Source organism: Bubalus bubalis, chromosome 7, assembly GCF_019923935.1.
Source record: "Bubalus bubalis isolate 160015118507 breed Murrah chromosome 7, NDDB_SH_1, whole genome shotgun sequence".
Taxonomy (NCBI): Eukaryota; Metazoa; Chordata; class Mammalia; order Artiodactyla; family Bovidae; genus Bubalus; species Bubalus bubalis.
The window spans coordinates 2,438,965-2,462,350 of record NC_059163.1 but is presented as its reverse complement, the minus strand read 5'-3'; the positions used below and the strand labels follow the sequence as shown (position 1 = coordinate 2,462,350).

Genomic DNA, 23,386 nt, shown 5'->3' with positions numbered 1-23,386 from the left:
CCTTCTCAAGCATGGTCCACCATCCTCACCACACGTGGCTTGCCCAGCTCCTTCTTGAAGCACCAAAGCACCCCCGTGGGTGCCTCTACCTGACCCCAGAAGCTGCTCGAGGCCGCCGTCTGGCTCCCACTCTTTCCCTGTTCCCCCGTCACCCCACTGGGAGAGCGGCCCTAGCACGTTGGCTGTATTCAGCTTTGCTTGTTTACTAAAATGCAGCAGGTGGGGAGAGAGGACAGGTACACAAACATCTCTAATAACAGAACAAGTGCAGGGGGAGAAGTGGATGCAATTTAAAGTTGGTGTTGAGATGCAGGCACTCGCTAGATGGCGGGGAAGGGGGGAAGCTTTGGGGAGGCGGGAACCCCTGTGGCTCCCTGGGAAGGAGTGGGCTTGGGAGGGGGGATCTAGGCTTCCTGACAGAGACATGTACGGTGGGGTACCAGCCAAGGCCAATTTCCAGAGTTCCTAAGGACAGGGAAGGCTCAACACCGAGGCAGGGGACACAGAAACAAGCTAAGTTGTCAGCCAGACACAGTCCCGAGTTTTGAACTGTGTCCTCTTTCCATGCAGCTGAGGGGAAAATGCCCTTGTGGGGGTGAATCCAGGGTGGGAAATCAGATCTCTGACCCACCTACAGCCCCCGGCAGTCTCCCGTCCCAGCTAGGGCCGCCGAAGCTGCACTGGTGCTGAAGCTGAAACTTCAGTACTTTGTCCACCTGATGTGAAGAACCGACTCACTGGAAAAGACCCTGATGCCGGGAAACAGTGGAAACAATGGAAACAGTGACAGACTTTATTTTTGGGGGCTCCAAAATCACTGCAGATGGTGACTGCAGTCATGAAATTAAAAGACGCTTGCTCCTTGGAAGAAAAGCTATGACCAAACTAGACAGCATATTAAAAAGCAGAGACATTACTTTGCCAACAAAGGTCCGTCTGGTCAAAGCTATGGCTTTTCCAGTAGTCATGTATGGATGAGAGAGGTGGACCATAAAGAAGGCTAAGCCCTAAAGAAGTGATGCTTTTGAACTGTGGTGTTGGAGAAGACTCTTGAGAGTCCCTTGGACTGCAAGGAGATCCAACCAGTCCATCCTGAAGGAAATCAGTCCTGAATATTCATTGGAAGAACTGATGCCGATGTTGAAGCTCCAATACTTTGGCCACCTGATGCGAAGAACTGACTCACTGGAAAAGACCCTGATGCTGGGTAAGATTGAAGGCGGGAGGAGAAGGGGACAACAGAGGATAAGATGGTTGGATGGCATCACCGACTCAATGGACATGAGTTTGAGTAAGCTCCGGGAGTTGGTGATGTACAGGGAGGCCTGGCGTGCTGCAGTCCGTGGGGTGGCAAAGAGTCGGACAGGACTAAGAGACTGAACTGAACTGAGCCACACTTAGCCCCGGAGGCGCACGGAGACACCAGGTAGTGGCTGCGGTTGCTGCGGTTGCCTAGGAAATGCCCCAGCGCCGTGCCTCCGCAGGGCGCCCCGGGCCTTGTAGTCCGCCCGCTGCCTCCTTTTGGGTCGGCTGCGCGGGGAGGGACTACAACTCCCAGGAGGCAGCGCGGCGGGGCCTGGTGGGCGGGGCGAGCCCGGTGGGCGGGGCGAGGCCTTTTCCTTCCCGCAGCTCCCAGGGCACCGCGTCTGGAGGCGGAAGATGGCGTCGCGGAGGGTCCTGTCTGGGCTGCGCGCGGTCCGGCGGCCGCCGCGGCTGCTGCTGCTGCTGCTTCTGCTCCTCGGGCCGTGGGCCGCGGCGGGCCATGCCGGCAAGTACTCGCGGGAGAAGAACGAGCCCGCGCCGCCCTCGAAGCGCGAGCCCGCGGCGGAGTTCCGCATGGAGAAGCTGAACCAGCTGTGGGAGAAGGCCCAGCGGGTGAGCGGCGACCTGGTCCCTCCACCTCGGGGCTCCGCGAGCCGGGGCGTCCTCTGATCCTGGGGTCCGCGGAGCGCAGGCCCGGGTCTCTTCAGTCTCGAGGGTCCACGGGGCGTCCTCTGATCCTGGGGTCCGCGGAGCGCAGGCCCGGGTCTCTTCAGTCTCGAGGGTCCACGGGGCGTCCTCTGATCCTGGGGTCCGCGGAGCGCAGGCCCCGGTCTCTTCAGTCTCGAGGGTCCACGGGGCGTCCTCTGATCCTGGGGTCCGCGGAGCGCAGGCCCGGGTCTCTTCTGTCTCGGGGGTCTGCAGGGTGTCTTAATCCTGAGGTCCGCAGAACCCGGGCCCTGGTCTCTTCAGTTTCGGGGATCTGCAGGGTGTCCTCTGATCCTGGGGTCTGCAGAGCCCAGGCCGGGGTCTCTTCAGTCTCGGGTGTCTGCTGGCCGGGGCCTCAAGCGTTTGACAGCCTCAGACCCTCCCGCACATACAGGTGCGAGTCCCTCTTACTGCGTGCCCTCTACCCTTCATCAGGGAACAGGGACCCTGGCCTGGTGATAACAGGTGAAGACAGGAGGCCTTGGCCTGGGCAGAGGGGCTGCCCTGTCAGTTTGAGGCCGAGATTCCCTTTCAACTTTGCAGGTTTTTGCCTTTTCAACATTCTGTTTCCCTATATGGAGAAACAAGAAAACGGGTGATGCTGGTCATGAGGACAAGTCAAGGATAGCAGAAACCTGGAAGCAGACAGATTCTTGTTAAATTGGGTGAGAGGATGTGGTGAGAAGGGAACGGCTACCCACTCCTGTATTCTGGCCTGGAGAATTTGCAGAGTCGGACACGACTGAGCGACTCACTTTCACATGTGGTGGGAGGATAACACCTGAAACTTAAGACTCAAGTGAAGTGAATCCGACCTTCCTCAAAGCCCAGAGGGCAAAGGACGCCTCTAAGGTCACTCCACCTGGAGGCAGCTTCCTCATTAACCTAACAGTCCCTGCTGTTTCAGGCTGGGTGTTTTTAGAGAAATGGGTATTTACAAGCTTCCCCCAGCCTCTGGGCCTCTGTCTTCATCTCTCAAATGGAGTCTTATCAGCTTCAGTCTTCCAGTTTTAAGCATTCCTGAGTCCTTGAAAGAGAGCAAAGTGAGGACTAAGTTTTGGAAAAGAAAAGAAACCGAGGGGGAAGAAAGGCGGGGGCGGAATGTGACAGAGAGCCGCCTGAGGGGCAGTCAGGGCCCAGTAGATGCCCCCAGGCCCTTAGCTTCCAGGCCCCGCACTGTTCCTGGGCCAGTGCCCTTGAGGATTCCGCTCGGAGTCCCTAGCTGTCAGGGCCACTGTGTGTGCAGCCTGCCTGGTGAGAGAGCACTCTGGGTTGGAGAGGCTGGAGGGCTTACTGGGAGAAGGGACTCTTGTGCCCACGAACCTGCCCGGAGCCCTCCTGCCCGCAGGGCGGTGCTGGTCAGCCCCGTCTTGTCTGTCCAGATGCCGCTTCACATCTGCCAGCCTCCTCACGCCTCCTGGCCGTCGCCTGCCCTCCAGCCGCGCCTCCATAACCCTCCCCGCCCCGCCCCCGCGCTCAGTCCACTGAGACTGACCTGGTGACTGTGTGTGCAGTGTGACCTGGTCAGTCTCAGGTCACATCTGTCTGAGAGGGCCTCCTCTGTTCTCTGGGAACCCCAGCACTGTCCTTGGACGGGCCGGCCTTGCATTAGACGTCTTTTCTGGGCCCCTCGGCCCTGAAATTCTCCAATTGCGTGTACAAGTGTTTTCTGCTGAACGAAGGGCACAGGTCCTCAGGGTGGGGTTCATGCCCGGTGGCATCAGTTTCTTGGCTCCCTGAGCAGACCTGTGGAATACAAGCTGGCCTGTCCCAGCCTTCCTAGACGGTGAAGCTTCAGGAAGCGCCTCGGGTGGTGGCAGGAGCCCGCAAGGGGGCACGTGGTGCGGGCCTCCGGCCGAGTCCCAGGGTCGGCACTCCCCTGCCCAGAGTCGAGCCCAGACGGGAGGCAGGGCCAGCACAAGGCACTTTTGGTTCTTAGCCTTTTGGTTTTGTTCTCGGGATAATTTGCTCTCTGAAAACATCAAGACTTTGGCCACCTGATGTGAAGGACTGACTCCTTAGAAAAGACCCTGATGTTGGGAAAGATTGAAGGGGGGAGGAGAAGGGGACGATAGAGGATGAGACGGTTGGATGGCATCACCGACTCGATGGACATGAGTTTGAGTAAACTCCAGAAGTTGGTGATGGACAGGGAGGCCTGGCATGCTGCAGTCCATGGGGTCACAAAGAGTCGGACACAACTGAGCGACTCGACTGACTGAAAAAACATCACGTTTCTAAACATGAGGTGATCTCAGGGTGTGTCTTGCATGGCGTGTGCTCAGGGTGGGAGAAGGCGTCCCCCTGTCGTCTCTCGCCAGTCCTTCTGTGGGCCGGGGGTGCAGCTCCCACCTTGGTCCAGGGTCAGCGTGCAGAGCTGTGGCTGGAGCTGACATGTGCGTGGACGCTGGGTCCCAGGGGATTTTTTTTTTTGGTTGGTTGTTGGTTTTGGTTTTTTGTTGTTTTGTTTTACCATTTTTGAGGTATGATTGACCTCTGAAAAGTTGCTGATTAGTTTGGAGATAAGTGTACAGGCCCACAGACACACCCACCACCTCCCAGATATTCTCCTGAGCTCTTGTTTGTTATTATTTGTGGTAAGAACCTAAGATCAACACCCCCACCCGCCGCCCCGCCCCTTAGCAAATTTTTAAATAATAGTTTAAATGGGATTCCCAGGTGGCTCAGTGGTGAAGAATCTCCTTCCTTGCAGAAGACCCAGATTCAATCCCTGGGTTGGGAAGATCCCCTGGAGGAAAGCAAGGCAACCCAGCCCAGTATTCTTACCTGGAGAAGCCCATGGACAGAGGAGCCTGGAGGGCTACGGCGTCACAAGGAGTTGTACACGACTGAGTGACTAAAGGGAATTCCCTGGTGGCTCAGAAGATAAAGCATCTTCCTGCCATGCGGGAGACCAGGGTTCCATCCCTGGGTTGGGAAGATCCCCTGGAGAAGGAAATGGCAACCCACTCCAGTATTCTTGCCTGGAGAATCCCATGGACTGAGGAGCCTGGCCGGCTACAGTCCAGGGGATCGCAAAGAGTCGGACACAACTGAGCTGTGTAGTGTAGTGTGAGTGACTAAACAACAGAAACGTGCAGTCTGGTTGCCAGGGTCACACTGAGCAGTGGGGCTCCGGGGCTCACTCGAGCCGCATGGCTGGCTCTGCGCCCTTTGACCAGCCCTTCATTTCCTCTCCTCTGCCTCTTGTCCACTCTCCACCCCTCATGGAGCGTTGTTGTGGAGGAGCGTTTGCTGATACGTCTGGCTTATCTCACCCAGCGCCTGTGTCTTCACAAAGGGCCAGTTCCCCTTCTGTCTTGAGGCCCGTATTCCGTTGTATGTCTGTCCGGTGTTTTCCTTCTGTGTCTCGATGGGCATCTTGGCTGAGCTGCTCCCGTGTCCTGGCCGCTGTGACTGGTGCTGCAGGAAGCTTGGGAGCACAGGGCTTTTGTCGAGATTCTGGCTTCAGGCCTGTGGTCAGTGCCTGGCGGGGATTGCTGGGTCGCACGGCAGCTCTCGTCTCGTTTCTGAGGCACCTCCTCGCTGTTTGCCACAGTGGCTGCGCCCGTGCATCCCACCGGTCGCCCGCGGGGGCTCCCTTTGTTACCCCCCAGCAGGGGCTGCTTTCCATTCCCGAGTAACCGACCTGTAACTGCTGTGAGGCGGTGTCTCTCGTGGGGTTTCCATTCGTCCCGATGATCTGCCATCTGGAGGGTCTGTTCATGTCCCTCTTGGCCATTCACGTGTGGTGTCTGGAGAAATTTATATTCAAGTCCTTCGCCTGTTTAAGAATTAGGTTATTACTTCTTTTCAACAAGGAGTGGAAGCTCCAGGCAGAACAGCCAGGCAAGAAAAAAGAAAGAAAAGTCATCCCGGTCAGAAAGGAAGAGGTAAGGGGCTCTGTTTGCAGATGACGTGCTCTCCACTTGCAGCAAACGTGAACGCTGCACCGAGTCACTAGATCTGTCAACAACCTGGCCACGGCTACAGGGCGCAGGAGCGACACGCAGGCCTCGCTGACGCTTCCGTCACCAGCATCCAACTCTCTGAGAAGGAAATTAAGTCCGCCCCCCTTCCAGTAGCAGTGGAAAGGGTCCGATAGCCAGGGACACGCAGCCGTGTCCTTCAGACAGGTTCTTACCCTCCCAGGGGCCTCTGACGGGAGTGGAGGAGAGGGCCCCGGGCTCGCGAGGGCCCGCCCGAGAGCACCTCCAGGGAGGCGGCCAGGACGCTGCCCGGTGTCCGCCCAGCCGGGCAGGCGGACAGCAGGAAGTCGGGGTGAGTGGGGCCCCGGCGCCTCTGCCGTGAGTCCTCACCCTGCCTGGCAGCTTCGGTTTCCTCTCCACACCGTCTTCCTGCCCCGACTGAAGGTTCTAGCCCCGAGAGGTCTCTCTCTGCCTTCCTGCTTCTGTGCACGTGCGGGCACGCGTACGTGTGTGCCTCCAAGCCCGACCTCGCAAGGCTCCCCTTCCTGCATGACAGGCAGGCTGTATGGGGTCAGGTCCCAGCACCCGCACCTGCCTGGGGTAGCGGGGCCCCCCAGGGAGCCTACGGGGGTCGCGGAAGGGCTGCCTAGGGGGCCCACACTGCAGCCCCGGGTCCTCACCGTGTCACCCCGCCCGCCCTTCAAGGGGGCAGGTGTCTGCCAGGCATGCTAACGCGTTCATTTTTAAAGTTGCACGTTTAACGGGCCTGACCACAGCCTTCGCATGCCGGTTCTGGCCCAGAAGTGAGGAGGCGCCCTTGGGCCAAGCACAGAGCAGCCTCTGCCAGGAGCCGGAGAGCCCTTCTTAGCCCCGCAGCCCGTATCCAGGGAGGCCCCGCGCCCCTCGGTCAGCCCCCAGCACAGGCAATGACCCTGGGGAGCCGTAGCTGTGCTTTTTGTTTTTTAATTGGAAGTCTTCCATAAATATGATCTACTCTCCAGTCCTTGCGGTTTACTTTTCATCCAAGTTACACATGCAGGGAGAAGTTTCTCGGGTGAGCCCAGCATCCGTGCGCCTGCATCCCTGCGCCCAGGTGTGCACAGGTGCCCAGGGTCCAGGCTGGAGGGCGAGCCGGCCTGTCTCCCCAGGGCCAGTGCTCAGGCCGCTGATACCCCAGGGCTCCCTGGGGACGTGGTGTCTGCCGAGGCTGGAGGGCGAGCCAGCTTGTCTCCCCAGCGCCCGCGCACAGGCCGCCGATGCCCTGGGGCTCCCTGAGGACGCGGTGTCCGCTGAGGCTGGAGGGTGGGCCTGGGGCCTAAGGGCCGGTGGGCTCCACGCCGTGCACAGAGGCCCCTTTGACATTCTCGTGCGGGAGCGTGAGCGGGATCTTGAGCACCCAGGACCCCGGCTCCTCCTCCCCACCTCTGGCGTCTCCTCTCTGAGGTCAGTTTCTTCTGGGCTGTCATTGGTCACCATGCAGCTGGTGGTCAGGCGTCCTCTCTTCTCCTCCTCCCGCAGCTGAATCTTCCTCCTTTGAAGTTGTCCGACCTCCACACTGATCTGAAGATTCAAGAGCGGGATGAATTCAAGTGGAAGAAGCTGAAGGCTGAGGGCCTGGATGAGGACGGGGAGGAAGAGGCGAAGCTGGTCCGCAGCCTCAGTGGTACTTCTCTTCTCGCTCCCCTCTCCTCTGGCCAAGGGCAGTGGTCGCCCCGGCTCAGGCTCCAGCTTGGTGTTCTGTCTTGGTCTGTGGGCAGGACAAGAGTCAGGACCGCTCCTGTGAGCCTGAGCCCTGCAGGGTGACCCTCAGCTCCAGGCGGGTGCAGCTGCCAGGCTGTCCTCGATGGGCCTTGGCTGGTGGGAGGGGGTCCAGGGCAAGGGCATCCGGCTGAGCGAGCTCCCAGCGGCCGAAGCCCCGGGTCTGTCTGGTCCGGGAAGACGGCCGGGGCGGCCTGGAGTCACCTGGACGAGGAGGTGGGGTGTTCCTGGGGTCTAGTCCCCTGGGAAGAGCAGAGCCTTCCCGGTCCACGGCCGTGCCCAGACAGGCCGCCTTGTTTGTCTGGGTGACACTGGTCTCTGTGGGCGCCCAGGTGACCTGGCAGGAGACTCAGCCGGCCTGGAGAGCTGGGGCCTGAGCTGGGCCTGCCGATCTGGGGGTGGTGGTCCCCGAGCGGCTGGCTGTCTTCTGGGTGTGGCCCGAGACCCCACATCCCACCCACCCCCCAACCGACCCAGCCCCTTTACAAGGCAGATGCCACACCTAGGTGTCCACATAGTGTGGCATCCAGACCAGGACCCAGCGGTGGCCAGATCTGCCCTGCGCCCTGCAGACGGTGGTCACCCGTGCCCGGCGTCTCAGGAGGCTGGCGTGGAGGGTTGGCCTGGAGGCTGGGCTGACGGCAGACCCGCCCCCCCAAGCCAAGTCCTCACGGACGGCTGGGCCACCCCGCGGGCTGCACCTCCTGTGGGTCTGGCTCCCGTCGTCGGGTGAAGGGCTTCTGCAGTTTAGGGAGAGGGTCACACACGGGTTCTTAATGTTTCGAAAACCACAGGCTGGACACCAGGAGCACAGCCTCTCCATGGCTCACTCAGACCCCTGTGGGCTGAGCCCCCAGGCAGGGTAGACAGGGCAGTTTAGCCCCACGAGGTGAGCTCAGTGTGAACGGGGCCCAAGGTGCCTCCAACAGCAGGCCCAAGGCCAGGAGCTGGGTGTGGGCTGCACAGGAGGCTGCGGGCCCCTCAGGGACCATGCGTGTCCAGTGCTCGTGGAGTCAGGCCCAGAGGAGGGGCTGGGGGTCAGGGGCCAGGTGGCCTCAGCTTGAACGAGGACGCCAGGGATGGAGGTCAGGGGAGAGGAAGCCCAGGACCCCAGGAAGCCCCGGTGTGAAGCCTGGAGGGTGGATCCTGTCTGCAGCCTGGGGGCCCCATCCCTCTGAGCAGGGAGGGCGGGGCAGCGGGGTGGTTGATGGGAGTGGGCGGAGACACCAGGACCGGTGTCCAGGGCAGACCCAGCAGCCCAGCCCCGCTGCGCAGAGAGCTGCCTCCAGACCTCCCCAGGCACCCACCCTCTCCGACACTGTGCAGAGATGCAGGCCCCTGTGTGGTGCGGAGGCCGTGGGTGGGCGCTGTGTCCTGGGAGCTACGGAGAAACGTCAGCCGGTTGCTGGCCTGCAATGACCAGCCAGCAGCGGCTGAGCCAGTGTCCCCCCGCCCCGGCTCCACTGTCATTAGTAAACTTTCCCCTGGCAGCTGTTGACAGCAAGATCCCACCGTTAGAAATCTTCTCCAGATAAAGACATGGGTTGTGGGGGGGCTGCCCCTGCCCACGTGGCCCTGTCCACTTCCGCCCCAGTTGGAGCTTGCTCCTCGACAGAATCAGATGGCGGGTTTTGGTTTGGCGAACCTGTGCAGCCGGTCCAAAGGTGGTCCCATGGGTGCCAGGCCTGTGCGCGGCTCTCCGCACAGGGAGGGGGTGGAGGGGTTGGCTGGAAGCCGGCCGGGGGCGGGGGGAGCCCCGGGTCCCTGCTCCTTCCCCAGGTCCTGAGCGGCAGAGGAGGGTACAGCCCCCAGCCCACCTCCCTGACCCCGCCCTGCTCCCTCCTAGTCATCCTGGCCAAGTATGGCCTGGACGGCAGGAAGGACTCGCGGGTCGTGAGCAACAACTTCGTCGACCACGGCCCTGACGATGAGAGCTTGGAGGACCCCCGGCTGGAGAAGCTGTGGCACAAGGTACCCTCTGCCGAGAGCCACCCTCGGCCCTGGCGTCCTGCCCGGGGCGGCCCGTCTCACCCTGCGGGCCCTCCTCCCCAGCCCCACTGGCTTGTAGTCCCATGTCTGCCCCACCTGGAATGCTTGCTGCTGTGAACAGGAGCTCGCAACCCGTGTTTGCATGGAGTTTCTCGTGGCACATGGGGGCCTGAGCCTCGCGCGTTGCCAAGCGTGCTCGTGAACCTGTGGTTAGAAACGCAGGCTCAGGGTGTCATGAGCGGCTCTTTTCACTTGGTGCCTGGACTGTCGACCTGTGAACAGGGCGGGCAGCGGGGGCACTGACCCTTCCCTGCCCAGGGAGAACCCGCATGTAACTGGGAGTCAGCCCTCTGTCTGCAGAGTCAGCCAACTGCTGATCGCATAGCAGTGCAGTGGTTTTTTTTAAATAATCTGCACGTAAATGGGCCCACGGGGGTCAAACCTGTGTCCGGGGTCATCTGTGTGTGATCTGCGATTGGATCCTGTGGATGGTTTCTGTGAGCTCGGCCGGGGTGGGGGTGCCTGCTGGCCGGGGGGCCGTGGGGGTCTTCTCTCTGGGACCTGCCATCCTTGCTCATGGGGGTGGGGCCGGAGTGGGGAGCTTCCTCGGGGCTGAGCCCTGGACCCGTTATTCCCTCGTGTGTATGCATCCTGCACCCCCACCCCTGGGCAGGTGGGGCGATGCCCTGGGGAGTGGCCAGGACTCCCCTGGCCCCTGCCCCGGCCCAAGGTCCTGCTGGGGTCCATCCCCATGCCCGGCTAGCTGGGTGGTCTCCCCGCCATCCGCCCTGGAGGCGGTCAGGTCTGGGCTCCTGCCCTGCCCCGCGGTAAGGTGGGTGAAGGCTGAGAACCGGGCCTGTGCTGGGGTCCCGCTGGCCCCGGGCGTTCACCGGAGGCGCTGCCCTTGCAGGCGAAGACCTCGGGGAAGTTCTCCAGCGAAGAACTGGACAAGCTGTGGCGGGAGCTTCAGCACCACAAGGAGAAGGTGCAGGAGTACCACGCGCTGCTGGAGACCCTGGGCGGGGCCGAAGGTGCTCCCTGCGCCGTAGGGGCCCAGACTGTTCCAGAACGGTGTGGGGGGCCGCGGGGGGGGTGCCACGCCCTCGGGGGCGGGGCCGAAGGTGCTCCCTGCGGCAGCCCGGGCCCAGAATGTTCCAGAAGGGGGGGGGGGGGGGGCTGAAGGTGCTCCCTGCCCCGGCCGGCCCAGACTGTTCCAGAACAAGGAGGGGGTGGTGCACGCCCTCAGGCCTCCCGGCTTCTGAGCAGGAGTGGCTCGGGCCCCGTCAGGTGCTCAGACGGGCCGCCTCTCCTGTCGCCTCGGGGGTGGCCCCCAAGGGGTGGTGGTCTCAGGGCCCACCTTGGAGTCAGCAGGGCGGGACGCGGGGCGCAGCGTCCCGGGCCGGCCCCTCACAGGCCCCCGGCCTGGCTCCGGCAGAAAGCCACGAGAACGCCATCGGGCCAGTGGACCTGAGTGGCGTGCAGGCGGAGGCGCTGGCGAGCAGGCATGCGGAGCTGAAGGACCGGCTGCGGAACATCGGCCAGGGCTTCGACCGGCTGCGCAGGGTCAGCCACCAGGGCTACGGCTCCGAGACTGGTGAGCCGCCACCCAACTGGGACACCCGTCCTGGCGTCCTCCACCCTCTGTTCCCCGAGCGCTGACCACGGGGCGGCCACTGCTCTTCGCCCAGGGGCACGTCAAGGCCGCGAGACGGGCTCCCTGCTCCTCGGCCCGACGCGGGCGCCCTGCGCTTGCTCAGCCCGCGGGGGTGAGGCGCCCGGACCATGCCGCAGGCCCACTGTGCCGACCCGCTGAGTTTCCAGGGAGCAGGGACCCCCGCGGGCCCGGCCGTGCGGAGGGGTGGGGCCAAGGCTGGCCGCGGTGCCTCAGCCCCGCCCTCCAGGGGCGGCACACCTGGCGGCCCCTGCTGGAGTGCTTCCTGTGCTCCCTGCAGCCTAGGGCGACAGGAGGGGCCTGCAGGGGAGGCGTGGGGTGCTGGCCACGCGGCCCACCTGCTCCCAGCTTCCTCCAGGGCTGGAGAGAGGTGGCTGACAAGCGCTGGCTAAAGGGTTCCCTCCATTTGGTTTCCATTGCTCCGGAGCTGTGAGGACAGGCAGCAGCCTGAGCCTCAGCCTAGAGCTGCGGGTGAGGGACCCCGCAGAGTCAGAGGCGCCCCCCAGCCCTGGAGTGCGCCCCTTGCTCACTCAAGCAGCGGCTCCTGTGCCCTGGGGAGTGGCGGCCTGACCTGGGAGCTGCCGGCTGAGCGTGGGCGCAAGCAGTGCTTCCCGAGGACGCTGGAACACGCCCTGTGCACTGCACAGGTGGCACGTGGGCCCCCGGGCGTCCCGGGCAGGAGTCACCGCTCGTCTTCACTCTTGTGCAGAGTTCACGGAGCCCCGGGTGCTGGACCTCTGGGACATGGCCAAGTCAGCCAACTTCACCGAGAAGGAGCTGGAGTCCTTCCGGGTAAGGGTGGCGCCCCAGCCCCGTGGGGTGGCAGCGTCTCCTTGGTGGACGCGCTGATGACGCGGGAAAGGCCCCCTTCTCCAACCCGAGCAGGCCAGCGTGTGCACAGCACCGTCTCCAGTCGCCCCCCGCTGCCCCGAGTCCTGGTCGGAGGCCCGTGTGGGACAAAGCCTACCTCCAGCAGCGGACACTTTCACTTCTCACTTTCATGCATTGGAGAAGGAAATGGCAGCCCACTCCAGTGTTCTTGCCTGGAGAATCCCAGGGACGGAGGAGCCTGGTGGGCTGCCGTCTATGGGGTCGCACAGAGCCGGACGCGACTGACGTGACTTGGTAGTAGCAGCAGCGGCGGGCACTGTGCCTCCAGGCCGTCTGCTGAGTTTGGGGCTCGCCGGGTGTGAGGAGTAGGCTCGTAGGACAGGTGGATTCAGAGGGTTATGGAGGCACCCCTGAGGCCCTGTAGGGCCTGTGCTGGGCCCAGAGGGAGGGAGGGTTTTGGGGTCACTCGCCTCCACGCGGTCCTGTCGTGGCAGAGCCCCCACAGGTCAGGGGTCAGGGAAGGGCACGGCCCCCGGGGCTGGGAGGCTGCTGCTTCCCTGGACAGGAGCGCGGGGCGGGGTGGGCGCTGCGCTCCAGGGGCCTGCAGAGCTGAAAGTGGTGGACATGTGTGGGAGGCGTCTGTCGCAGGCCCGGAGGTGGTGGGGCGTGTCAGGGAGGTTCAGTTGTTTCAATCTCATCCCAGGAGGAGCTCAAGCACTTTGAAGTTAAAATTGAAAAGCACAACCATTACCAGAAGCAGCTAGAAATTTCTCACCAGAAGCTGAAGCACGTGGAGAGCTTTGGGGACCAGGAGCACGTCACCCGCAACAAGGAGCGCTACGCCATGCTGGAGGAGAAGACCAAGGAGCTGGGCTACAAGGTGGGTATGTGGCCGCCTGCCGCCCCCGGGGCTCATCCACGCCCACGGTGCTCTGCAGGGGCATCGGACACACGGTCAGACCCCCGCCCCTGCCCGGGGGCTGCACAGCCCTGAGGGGGGTTGGGGCTGGGCTGCGGGGCAGGGGCCTCCCAGGCCTCCCCACCACCCCCCCACCCCACCTCCGGGCCCCCCACCAGGTGACCAGCAAGAGGTTTGGTGCGGCTGCACCCACGGGGCGCGGCGGGCAGGCAGGACGGAGCCGGGCTCTTCCAGCCGCACAGCTGAGACGTGTGCCCCGCCCCTGGTCCTGAGTGACCTTCATCCCCACGAGCTGCCCGGTGGTTCTGGGGGCTCCTGAGTGGCCGCAGGAGCAGGCGGACCTTTGGGCCAGGGACACGTGGGTTCCACACTGGGCGCCACGGGGAATGGGCCACAGCAGGTGGCCCTCACAGGGTCGCTCCCCGTGTGCGGCGGGTGCCCTCGGTGGGGTGACGTGAGAATCCCAGAGCACGTACAGAACACAGAGACTGAAGCCCCCTCGCTGGGGCACCTGACCCGGCAGGGCCTCCCTCTGGTCATCAGCAGTGAGCCCACAGCTCAGGGCACCTCCCAGGCACCAAGATGTGAGGGGCCCGTCTCCGGAGGGGGCCTGGGTTCAGGTCTGAAGGAGCGAGGGGCAGGCGGCGTGGACCTGCGGAGCCAGCGGCACAGGCGTGGGCACCGCTGTGGGCGCAGGGGAGCCCAGGCCCGCAGAGGGCTCTGCAGGGACCTCCTCTGTGCCTCCTGTACACGGCACTCTCCCCGTTCAGGATAAGTTAGAGGGGAAAGAAAGGAAAGTACCAGAATTGGGGGTGACAACCAGGGAGAAGCCAGACCTTGCTGTGACGAGAGGAAGAAGAGGGAAGCTTCCCCAGTGGTGCTCCGTGGAAGCCCCAGCTGCTGCCCCGCTCCAGGCCCCACCAGCCCAGGGGGCTCCCGCCCAGGGGCTCTATGTGCCCGGGGAGCAGGGCAGAGCCCGGGGTGGAGGGCAGAGACCGGGGAGGAGGGCAGAGCCGGGCCCTGGGAGGCCACGGAGGCCCCCACCACTGCGATGAGGACAGAGCCTGGGGAGCCAGGGACGGGCTGGGTCTTCATTCACTGTCTGTCGTTGTTTGTTTTTGTGTATTTTTTGTTGCGCCCTGAAACCACATAGCTTGAAAATCAGGTTAAACTACAGGGAAAAAAGTGCAAAAACCATAACACACAGAGGGTACACAGTAGGCTACTAAACAATCAGTGGATCATTGAAGAAACGTAGGAAGAAATCAGAGTGACCTGGAGACGAGAGACCGTCCCAGACCCCAGACCTAGGGCACGTCACAGGGGCAGCTCCAGGAGGGCGGTGTGTAGCCACAAGCCCGCCTCGGGCGGCGGAACGTGCAACCTGACCTTACACTGGAACCAGAGAAAGGACAGACAAACCCAGAGTCAGCAGAGGGGCAGGGACGAAGGTCAGAGCAGAAACGTGGAGGAGGAAAAAAGACGAAAAAAATTAGGTCAACGAGACGAAGAGCTGGTTTGTTAGAAAAGATAAACAGAATTATGTGGGGGCTCTGCGCGCAGTGTGGGAGACCCGGGTTCCATCCCTGGGTCGGGAAGATCCCCAGAGAAGGCAATGGCAACCCACTCCGGTACTCTTGCCTGGAGAATTCCATGGATGGAGGAGCCCGGTGGGCTACAGTCTATGGGGTCACACAGTCAGACACGACTGAGGGACCTTACTTTTACTTTCAAACAGAATTGATAAACCTTCAGCCAGACTCATCAAGAAGAAAACAAGAAGTGAGGATGCTGGGTGGAGAGAGAGGCTGTTCGCGGGGTTCCCCAGAGGCTGTTTCTGGTTAATGAGCTGCTCCGATAGTTTATCTGATGAGTTATAGATGGGGGCTCAGCGGGGAGGCACTTGGAAAGCAAACCGCCGAGCTCTTCTCTGCAGCGGTAGGCTGAGTCTCGGGCCATGCGCAGCTCTGCTGTGTGACCAGCCCGCGCTGTTCCTGCAGGTGAAGAAGCACATGCAGGACCTGTCCAGCCGCATCTCCAGGGCCCGCCACAACGAGCTCTGAGGCCACAGCGAGCTCTGAGGCCCTGCAGCGCAGCCAGCCGCACGGAGGAGGCGTCGGCGGCCTGGGGTTCCCGAAGAGGGGCCCGGGCCCTCGGGTCACTTGTCCGCCAGCAGAACCTCAGGGAAGGCGTGGAGGGGACCGGCCAGGAGGGGCCGTAGCCGGAAGGGCGGACAGACTGCCGCGGGTGCCCCGGGGCCGGGAGGAGGAGCTCCACGAGCCCGCGCCCCCTGCCTGACAGCCAGCTGCCCCCATGTCAGGAACACGATTCCCAGCTGCCCATGGCGTGGTGGCCGCTGTGCTACAAGGCCACGATTTGCGTTGAAATCCTGTGACTGCCCCTGGAAACGCTGTGTACAGAGGCCCTTACGCATGCGTGACGGCATCCAAATAAAGCGCGGCCACAGCTGCCACCGGCCCCGCCTTGCTGCGCTGCCGGGCCCGGGGACTCCGGGCCCCTCTGCCGCCCCGTCCCCACGCCCCCAGTCTCTGTGGTGGGAGATACAGGAGGGCTGCTGGGCTTGGCTGGGCCTCCCTGGCTTGGCGCTGAACTCCCTGGGTGGGCAGAGCACCACCCTGGCCTCTGACATGAGGTCCTACCCCTGCGGGTCGGAGTTGCAGGGGAGCCCAGCAGCCTGCAGGGCTCACCGACCGCTCCGGACTGTTCCCTGGCCCCTCAGCCAAGGGCCCCGGGCAGGGCCGGATCCACAGGGCCCATGGGCCCCAGACACTCTGCTGGGCACCGTGTCCTGCTCTCGGCCACGTCTGACTCACCGTCATCACTGGCACTCCAGGGGCAGACACCCTATTAGCTGGTCTTAGAAGGAAGGCCAGGGCAGCCGTCCCGGACCATTGCAGCGCCGGGAAGAGCAGGGAGGGGGCCCCATGGCAGGAGGTGCCCCCCTCCAGGTCACTGGGCCTGGCGCCTGTCCAGCCTCGGAGACCCACCCAGGCTCTCACATCGTGTCTGCCCCCAACTGTGCCCACAGCCATGTCCCTCCCAGCAGTGGCCAGGCTGCGGGCAGGGCTGGGGCCGCTGCACTGAGACAGCCGTCTGAGGACAAAGGAGGACCTTTGCCTTCCAGGGTGGAGCCCAGATGTCCAGAGTGCTTGGGTGCTGGGGGTGGTAAGAGCCCCCAGCCACACACTCAGGACTGACACCCCCTCTGCAGGAACATCCTGGCCCTCGTGGGCTCACAGTGGGGGACGGTACAGGGTCCGCCCAGGAAATGGACGCTAAAGGGACTCAGTTTACTGTCAGAGGAGCCGACAGCTTGGAGGCTGCTCCTGGCTCAGACATGCCGGAGGAGCGACAGGCCCTCACCGGTCTCGTTGGCCCTGGAGGGCGTGGGTGAGGCGGAGGCCCTGGTCGGGGCAGCGGCTGCTCTCTGCAGCTGTGGCTTCTCAGCGATCATCTGGGGCAGACAGTGTTCACACGGCGCAAGGAGCATGCCTGTGGCTCAGCGGGCTCCCCACGAGTGCTGGGGACCCACAGTAGCCCGCCAAGAGCAGGGCCCCGGGTCCCCCAGCTCTCTTCTCTGAAGCAAGGCACTTAGGGTGTCCCCAAAACCTCCACGTTGGAACCTAACCCCCAAGGTGATGGTACCCGGAGGCGGGGCCTTGGTAATCAGGTCAGGAGGTGGGGTTCTCATGAAGGGCATCAGTGCCTTTACAGGAGAGATCCCAGGGAGCACCCTTGTCTCCTCCAACGTGAGAACACGGTGAGGAAGAGGAGGCTGGCCCCACCAGACCTCCCCCAGCGTGACTTGTCCTTCCAACCTCCAGAACCGGAAGTAAATGCTGTTAAGCCCGCCCCACCCCCGCCTGTGGTTTTCACAGTGGGCCTGCCCAGCTCACGGTGACACTTCCCTCCTCCCGACCCCCCTCGCAGACCCGGGCCCTGGCCAAGGGTGCTTGCGTGTGAGCCCACAGAAGGCTGCCAGGCCGGGCCCATGGCCACGCCCGGCTCCTCACTTGCCTCCCTCGGGCTCGCCGCAGGTGCCTTAGCCCTGCCGATGGATACTTAGAACCAGACGTGGAACAACAGACTGGTTCCAAATTGGGAAAGGAGTATGACAAGACCTGCTTATTAACTTACATGCCAAGTACATCATGCAAAATGCTGGGCTGGATGAAGCACAAGCTGGAATCAAGATTGCCAGGGAGAAATATCAATAACCTCACATATGCAGATGGCACCACCCTTATGGCAGAAAGGGAAGAACTAAAGACCCTCTTGATGAAAGTGAAAGCAGAGAGTGAAAAAGCTGGTTTAAAACTCAACATTCAAAAAACCAAGATCATGGCATCTGGTCTCATCATTTCATGGCAAATAGATGGGGAAACAGTGGCTGACTTTATTTTTCTGGGCTCCAAAAATCACTGTGTATGGTGATTGCAGCCATGAAATTAAAAGACGCTTACTCCTTGGAAGGAAAGTTATGACCAACCTAGATAGCATATTCAAAAGCAGAGACATTACTTTGCCAACAAAGGTCCATTTAGTCAAGGCTATGGTTTTTCCACTGGTCATGTATGGATGTGAGAGTTGGACCATAAAGAAAGCTGAGCGCCGAAGAATTGATGCTTTTGAACTGTGGTGCTGGAGAAGACTCTAGAGTCCCTTGGACTGCAAGGAGATCCAACCAGTCCATCCTAAAGGAAATCAGTCCTGAATATTCATTGCAAGGACTGATGCTGAAGCTGAAACTCCAACACTTTGGCCACCTGATGTGAAGAACTGATTAACTGGAAAAGACCCTGATGCTGGGCAAGATTGAAGGCGGGAGGAGAAGGGGACGACAGAAGATGAGATGGTTGGATGGCATCACTGACTCAACAGACATGAGTTTGAGTAAACTCAGGAGATAGTGGAGGACAGGGAAGGCTGGCGCGCTGCAGTCCATGGGGTCCCAAAGAGCCGGACATGACTGAGCGACTGAGCAACAACAAGGGCACTGCTGTAAAACAGACACAGATCAGTGGAACAGAGCCGAGGTCAGAAGCAGACCCCACTTACGTGGTCAGTTAACTTGTGACAAAGGAGCCAAGAATATACGATGGGGAAAGGATAGTCTCTTCGATAAATGGTGTTGGGAAAACTGGGCCACTGTCTCACACCAGGGCCGCTGGTGGTGAAGAACCCGCCTGCCAACGCAGGAGACGGAAGAGACGTGGGTTTGATCCCTGAGTCGGGAAGATTCCCTGGAGGAGAGCATGGCAACCCACTCCAGTATTCTTGCCTGGAGACAAGAGGAGCCCAGGGGATGATAGGCCACGGGGTCACAGAGTTGGACACGAATGAAGCGAGTCAGCACACATCTTACACCATGTACAAAAATTAATGGATTAAAGAATGTAAGACTGGAAACCATAAAACTCCTAAAAGAAAACCTAGGCAGTAAGCTCCCTGACATCAGTCTTGGTGATAATTTTTTGGACCTGACACCAAAAGCAACAGTAAATAAGCGGGACTACACCAAAGCAAAGCGCTCCTGCACAGCAAGGGAAGCACGGACAGAGAAGAGAGCCTGTGGGGCGGGAGAAGAGACCTGCAAGCCACGTATCTGAGAAGGGCTAATACCCAAAACGGATGAACTCCTATTACTGAGCAGTAAAAACAAAGCAACAAGAAAGATGCTCAACATCACTAACCATTCAGTTCAGTCGCTCAGTCGTGTCCGACTCTCTGCGACCCCATGAATCGCAGCACGCCAGGCCTCCCTGTCCATCATCAACTCCCGGAGTTCACTCAGACTCACATCCATCGAGTCAGTGATGCCATCCAGCCACCTCATCCTCTGTCGTCCCCTTCTCCTCCTGCCCCCAATCCCTCCCAGCATCCGAGTCTTTTCCAATGAGTCAACTCTTCGCATGAGGTGGCCAAAGTACTGGAGTTTCAGCTTTAGCAATCAGTCCCTCCAAAGAAATCCCAGGGCTGATCTCCTTCAGAATGGACTGGTTGGATCTCCTTGCAGTCCAAGGGACTCTCAAGAGTCTTCTCCAACAGCCACAGTTCAAAAGCATCAATTCTTCAGCACTCAGCCTTCTTCACAGTCCAACTCTCACATCCATACATGACCACAGGAAAAACCATAGCCTTGACTAGACGGACCTTTGTTGGCAAAGTAATGTCTCTGCTTTTCAATATGCTGTCTAGGCTGGTCATAACTTTCCTTCCAAGGAGTAAGCGTCTTTTAATTTCCTGGCTGCAGTCACCATCTGCAGTGCTTTTGGAGCCCAGAAAAATAAAGTCTGACACCGTTTCATTAGGGAAATGCAAACCAAGACCACAGCGAGACATCACCTGGCACACATCACAGACACTATTACTAGAAAGACGACAGAGTTTCCCTGGCAGCTCAGGGCCAAAGAATCCGCCTGCCAGTGCAGGAGACAGAGGTTCCATCCCTGGTCTGGGAAGATCCCACATGCCACGGAGCAACTAAGCCCGACAGCCACAACTCCTGAGCCCCCAGCCGCGACTACGGAAACCTGTGCTCCCAGGAGACATGCTGAGCAACGAGAAGCCGCAGCAGTGAGAGCTCCAGGCGCCACAAGTAGACGGTGGCCCCCCCAGAGAGAAGTCCCTGCAGCAGGGAGGACCCAGCGCAGCCGAAAACTTAAAAGTAAAATTATATAAAAGACAACAGATACCAAAGGTCGGCAAGGATGTGGAAAAAGACGGCCCTTATGCACTGCCGTAAGTGGGTGCAGCCTCCAAAGTGAAAGTCGCTCAGTCATGTCCGGCTCTTTGCAACCATGCAGTCCAGGCGATTCTCCAGGCCACAACACTGGAGTGGGTTGCCTTTTCCTTTTCCAGGGGATCTTCTCAACCCAGGGATCGAACCCAGGTCTCGTGCATTGCAGGTGGATTCTTCACCAGAGCCACCAGGGAAGCTTATTCCTAAGTGGAATATTACTCGGCCATTAAGAAATGAAACCCTGCCGTGTGACTTGGATTACCTAAGAGGGCAGTAGGACAGAGAGAAAGCCAGATGTATGGCCTCACGTACATGCTCAACCTGAAAAGAAAAAACTGAACGGGTGGAACAGATGAACATGGTTGCCAGAGATGGAGGACTGGAGTGGACGATGCCGCAGAGGGAGTCAAAAGGCACAGACTCCAGGTTACAAACCAGGACACGGGGGCAGCGCCCAGCACACGGCTCTAGGCAGCGATGAGGCCATGGGGGCAGTGCCCAGCACGCAGCTCCAGGCAGCGATGAGGCTACGGGGGCAGCGCCCAGCACGCGGCTCCAGGCAGCGATGCTGTGCTGTGTATGACGGTGGAGAGCCGTCTTCAGAGTTCTCGTCACAAGAAAAAAAAAACCCTGAAAGTGTGCGGTGACGGACGTTAACTAGACTTACTGTGGTGCTCATCTCACAATATATGCAAACACAGAACTGCAATGCTGTACCTCTAAAACTAATATAATTTGTCAATTATACCTCAATAAAAAAAATTAAGCCTTCCGGTCTGACACTGATATTCCAGAATTAGGGTGCTAAACCCTTCCCAGGAGGCCCCCAGGCTGCATGGCACCCCTCCGCCAGCTCTGTGTCCAGCACCCTGCGGGGTCTCCCTGAGGGCTGGGGGCGCGACAGGACAGGAGTGGGGCGGGCAGTGACGGGCTGCCCACGGGAGCCAGGCCGGTGCTCCTGATGGCAAAGTCAAGGCGCCCTTCTCAGGCCTCATTCGGGTCCAGGGCTCCCAAGACCTTTCACAGCCACAGTGGCCTGCGTGCCTCAACCCTGGTGGCTGCAACAGTTTTGCCAAGGTTACCCCAACGGACTTAGCCACCACCAGCCACCCTTCACGGCTCTGCAGGAAGGGCAGGCATTTGTTTGGTTCTCACTTGGCTCCGTGTGGCTTGGCCCCCGCGCCCCAGAGCCTCGCTGGCCAGAGGGTGGCTGTCACGTGTCAGGACAAACCCCTGCCTGCCCCTGGTATTCTGATTCCTGGCTCCTCAACTGCCCCTCCAAGGTGCCCTTGGCCAGGCCTGGAAAACCCCCGTAGGGAACTGCTCAGCTTCCCATGGCCACGTGCCTCCAGGCAGGTGCTGCCCACGAGACCCCCGGCCACCCGTGGGGCAGAGGGCCAAGGGGGTGCAGTGGCCCTTCCTGGGTGCCCCCACATCCTGGGTCAGCATCACGAAGACATGGTGGGCTCCTCTTATTCCAGCAACAGGAGAACCCAGACGCCAGCCACCCGAGGCCACGGGTAACACCTGGGACCCCGACCACCTGTCCCCATGCTGCAGCATGTGGCCTGCCCAGACCCCAAACCCCCAGCTGAGGGGCCCCAACACAGCAGGAGCCCCAGACTGGGGTGCTCTGGCCACACTTTGCCCCCACGTGCAAAGACAGAAGCTTGCTCCCCTTGGAGTGCTGTCCATGGTCTGTGAGACTCTGACCTGCGTGTGGAGCGGCCCCGGGGCCTTTGCATCTCACTGGGGGCGTCTGCTGGCTCAGGCTTGGTGGGGGAGGGGAGATACATCAACCCTGGCCACATCAACCTGAGGGACCCTCCCCCAAGAGGCAGAGGACGTGGCGGGTATCCCACAGGCTTCCCATGGTCAGACTAAGCGAGGCTTGCTGGGGACTGGGTGGGATCATGCAGGAGGCAGTAGGCATGGGTCTGCAGGGGCTGGTGGGGTGGGTGGTTGGAGCCCCCACCAGGCAGAAGAGCCCTATCTTATCTCTGAGACCAGGGTGGGTGGGTCCGGCCCAGCAAGGAGGACAAAAAGCCCACCACCAACTCCAGGAACTTTCCAGCACCCAGACCACCCCTACTGGCCAGGGGAGCCAGGACCACCCCTCCTGCCCACTGAGTCATGGACATGCCCGTCAACCCCCGCCCACCGGCCAGGGGTCCGTCCTGTGCCCCCAGAGGGACACAGCAGGAGCCCAAGCGCTCAGGAAATAACTGACCATGTTGCCAATGGAACATAAGAGATTTTAAAGATCTAAACCGTTTACAGGACTAACTCAGTGGGTCCCAGGAGGCCGACAGTCGCTGAAGGGCCCAAGGGCCACGCCCTCCAGGCGCAAGGCAGTGCTGACGGGTCGGGAGGTGGAGCCCTGCAGATGGACGCCCCCAACCCGCGTCGGGGTTGAAGACGAGGGTCCTCATCACTGGGCCGCTGCCTCCAGGGAAGGTTGCTGGCAGGTCACATCCCAGGGCCGGAAACTGCTGGCCAGACGCTGCCTCGGGTCCACCGCAGCTGCTGCGGACACCTGTCCAGGCGGCACCTCCCGCCGGCCTGGGGGCCAGAGCAGGCGTCAGAGGGGCAACCAGAGCCGTCCGTCCACCTGCCGCCGCCCCCCACCCCCCGGGCCCAGGGAAGCGCGCCCACCCTCGGTTCCGAGCCCGACTGCCGTGATGGCGCGGGGCCGCTCCTCCGCCGTCCAGGCGCGTCGCCGTGGTCCGGCCGCCTCACCGCGGGGCCGCCTTCGGCCTCTGCTCTGGCGCGGGCAGCCGCTCCTCCCGGGCCTGCGCGTGCTGGGCCCCCGCCCTGTGCGCCGCCTCGGTGGCTGCGACGTCAATCAGCGCGTAGCGGGAGGCGCCGGCCCCTGCAAGTACACGGGGTGAGCGCGGCCGGGCCGAGCTCCCCGGACCCCAGACCTCCTGGACCCCAGGCCCCAGACCCCCGGACGCCCGGCCCCCAGCCTCCCAAACCTCGGACCCCCAGAATCCCTGGACCCCCGGGACTCCCGAACCCCGGACCCCCAGACCCAAGGAGCCCCTGGCCCCTCAGACCCCCCGGATCCCCGGGAGTCAGCGTCAGCCCCTCGCCTGCACACCCACCTCGCACACCCGCGCCCGCCTCCGGCAGCTGCAGGCCCAGGTAGTGCAGCCGCTTGGCAGGGCAGGGGCTGGTGGGCACATTCACGTAGGTGGGCGTCTCCCCACGCGGCCTCCCAGGACCCCGCGCTCCTGTGGGGACAGCAGCCATCAGTCCCCAGGCAGTGACCCCCAGACGGTCCAGAAAACAGCTCCCCACCGCTGCCCACCCCTCTGGCACCTCACCTCCACCTCTTCAGGGCTTCCCCGACTCCCTCCATTTTCCCGACCACCTTTGCCCACCCCACCCATGTGCCTCCCTGCCCCCCCTACACACACACAGCGGGCGCCCAGGGGTGGCCCCGATGGCCCCACTGAGCCCAAGCGACCACACTTCTGTCTTCAGCCCCTGGCCACCCAACCATCCAGCGTCTCTCCCCACCACTTCCTCCTGGGCTTCCCAGTGCCCAATCC

General features: G+C 61.6%; 2 protein-coding genes across 6 annotated transcripts in view; one reads left to right on the top strand and one right to left on the bottom strand.

The window, feature by feature from the left end:
• Nucleotides 1-1,610: 1,610 nt before the first annotated feature.
• Nucleotides 1,611-15,539, top strand: LRPAP1 (LDL receptor related protein associated protein 1). Its single transcript, XM_006074606.4, has 8 exons — nucleotides 1,611-1,875; nucleotides 7,416-7,560; nucleotides 9,502-9,626; nucleotides 10,555-10,675; nucleotides 11,080-11,238; nucleotides 12,026-12,108; nucleotides 12,851-13,027; nucleotides 15,067-15,539. Exons 1-8 carry the CDS (start codon nucleotides 1,660-1,662, stop codon nucleotides 15,127-15,129), a joined length of 1,089 nt encoding a protein of 362 aa, XP_006074668.3. The 5' UTR covers nucleotides 1,611-1,659; the 3' UTR covers nucleotides 15,130-15,539.
• A 3,748-nt stretch (nucleotides 15,540-19,287) lies between these two features.
• The window catches only part of DOK7 (docking protein 7), a 38,040-nt gene continuing 33,941 nt past the window's right edge, over nucleotides 19,288-23,386 (bottom strand). For all 5 annotated transcript variants that reach the window (XM_044945575.2, XM_025290562.3, XM_044945574.2 and 2 more), the window contains 3 exons: nucleotides 22,937-23,065; nucleotides 22,485-22,701; nucleotides 19,288-22,391 (listed from right to left, as the gene is read on the bottom strand). In XM_044945575.2, coding sequence (XP_044801510.1) covers nucleotides 22,565-22,701; nucleotides 22,937-23,065 — 266 coding nt within the window. In that variant the 3' untranslated portion in view covers nucleotides 19,288-22,391; nucleotides 22,485-22,564. The remainder of the gene's footprint in view (nucleotides 22,392-22,484; nucleotides 22,702-22,936; nucleotides 23,066-23,386) is intronic.